A 1582-nucleotide genomic window follows, 5' to 3' on the forward strand; every position below is an offset into this window, starting at 1 on the left:
AATTTCATGTCATTAGCACCTCTAGTAATATATTTACTGAGAAAAATGGTGACGTGTTCAATACTTATTTTACCCGCTGTTCATGTCACAGGTACTTTAATAATGTAAGGTTTATAACTGTAAGAATATTTCGTGTTCTTTAACTGAAATCGTAACAAAACCACATAATATTGAATAGATTAAAATGTGACAAGAATATGGACCATACAACCCAGATCTGGTTATGAGCGGAGCTTTATTGTTTAGGCTAGAAGCAATCGGAGCTGCAACCCGGACTTCCGGTCCTTTTATAGAGTCTTCAGTGCCTGGTGCGCCCCCTGCAGGCATACGGCTGCATCGCAGGCCACTCCAACAAACAATGCCTACCCTAATGAATTAATAACGGTTTTTCGATGTGTTTTCATAATGTTTTCGGGCATGTGTGTAAACTATTTTAATCAAGACATAACAATAGTTAAACAATGGATTATAAAAGTCAAAGCTTAAAAGGAAAACTAAGAAAATAGTGTGGTGCTTCTAAATCAGTTTCTAACTAACAAATTCCTTTCATAACTCAGAAATGTGTTTTTTCCAGTAACTCAGTAAATGAGACGTTTTTCTCTCCGTATGTTTTGTTTCAGGAATCGATAAAATAACGGAGAAGTCTCAGGTGAGTGAGGATGGGACGCTGGTCGCTGTGCCTCCGTCCACGCCGCTCAGTGACGCCGGCGACGCTGAGCCCGCCTCGGAGAGGAACCGTCAGGTACGGCGGTCGTCTCATCGGATGCGACGATTTCTTTTCTGCTTCCTGAGAATTAAATTTTCGTTGTTGCCGTTAGGACGACCAGAAACAGGCGGCGACGTCGAAGAGTCGAGCGTCGAGCGTGTCGTCTGCTTCGACCTGGAGCGCCGACCCGGACTGGGTGAGGGCGTGTTCCTCCTGCTGAACTGTTTCCTGCTTCCTGTCATGTGACTCCTCCTTCCTGTTCTCAGCTGTTGTCCTGGAAGTCCAAACTGCCTCTGCAGACCATCATGAGGCTGCTGCAGGTGCTGGTTCCTCAGGTGGAGAAGATCTGCATCGACAAGTAGGGACGCCACGCCACTTTTTAAACTAAAAGCTTCTTTATATTAAAATAAATTCTGATCATATAAGTTATTTTTTTTCGTTGGGTTCAGGGGTTTGACCGACGAGTCTGAAATCTTGAAGTTCCTGCAGCACGGCACGCTGGTGGGCCTGCTGCCCGTCCCTCACCCCATCCTCATCAGGAAGTACCAGGCCAACGCCGGCACCGCCATGTGGTTCCGCACCTACATGTGGGGCGTCATCTACCTCCGGTAAACAAACCGAACATCAGCGCTTTGCTGCTGGAGCCAAGTTTAGGATGATTTCGTTCTCCCCTCTCGTTGCAGGAACGTGGATCCTCCCATCTGGTACGACACGGACATCCGGCTCTTTGAGATTCAGAGGATTTAAAGGTGGACGTCAGGACTGTCCTCAACACATCTGGACCGATTCTTATCTAAACAAATAAATGTTGTCTAAATGTGACCGTCAATTATTTACTGATCATCACATTCAGAGCTTTGAGAATGAATTAAATCT

At 45.6% G+C, this 1582-nt stretch overlaps 1 protein-coding gene across 1 annotated transcript in view; it reads left to right on the forward strand.

Annotated features, from left to right (window-relative positions):
* Window positions 1-1528, forward strand: part of hid1b (HID1 domain containing b) — a 20349-nt gene extending 18821 nt beyond the window's left edge. The window contains exons 15-19 of the mRNA XM_014014853.1: window positions 621-742; window positions 819-902; window positions 973-1064; window positions 1156-1314; window positions 1390-1528. Of these exons, the coding sequence (XP_013870307.1) occupies window positions 621-742; window positions 819-902; window positions 973-1064; window positions 1156-1314; window positions 1390-1453 (521 nt within the window). The 3' untranslated portion in view covers window positions 1454-1528. The remainder of the gene's footprint in view (window positions 1-620; window positions 743-818; window positions 903-972; window positions 1065-1155; window positions 1315-1389) is intronic.
* Window positions 1529-1582: the final 54 nt, after the last annotated feature.

The sequence above is a fragment of the Austrofundulus limnaeus genome, unplaced genomic scaffold, assembly GCF_001266775.1.
Source record: "Austrofundulus limnaeus strain Quisiro unplaced genomic scaffold, Austrofundulus_limnaeus-1.0 Scaffold119, whole genome shotgun sequence".
NCBI lineage: Eukaryota > Metazoa > Chordata > Actinopteri > Cyprinodontiformes > Rivulidae > Austrofundulus > Austrofundulus limnaeus.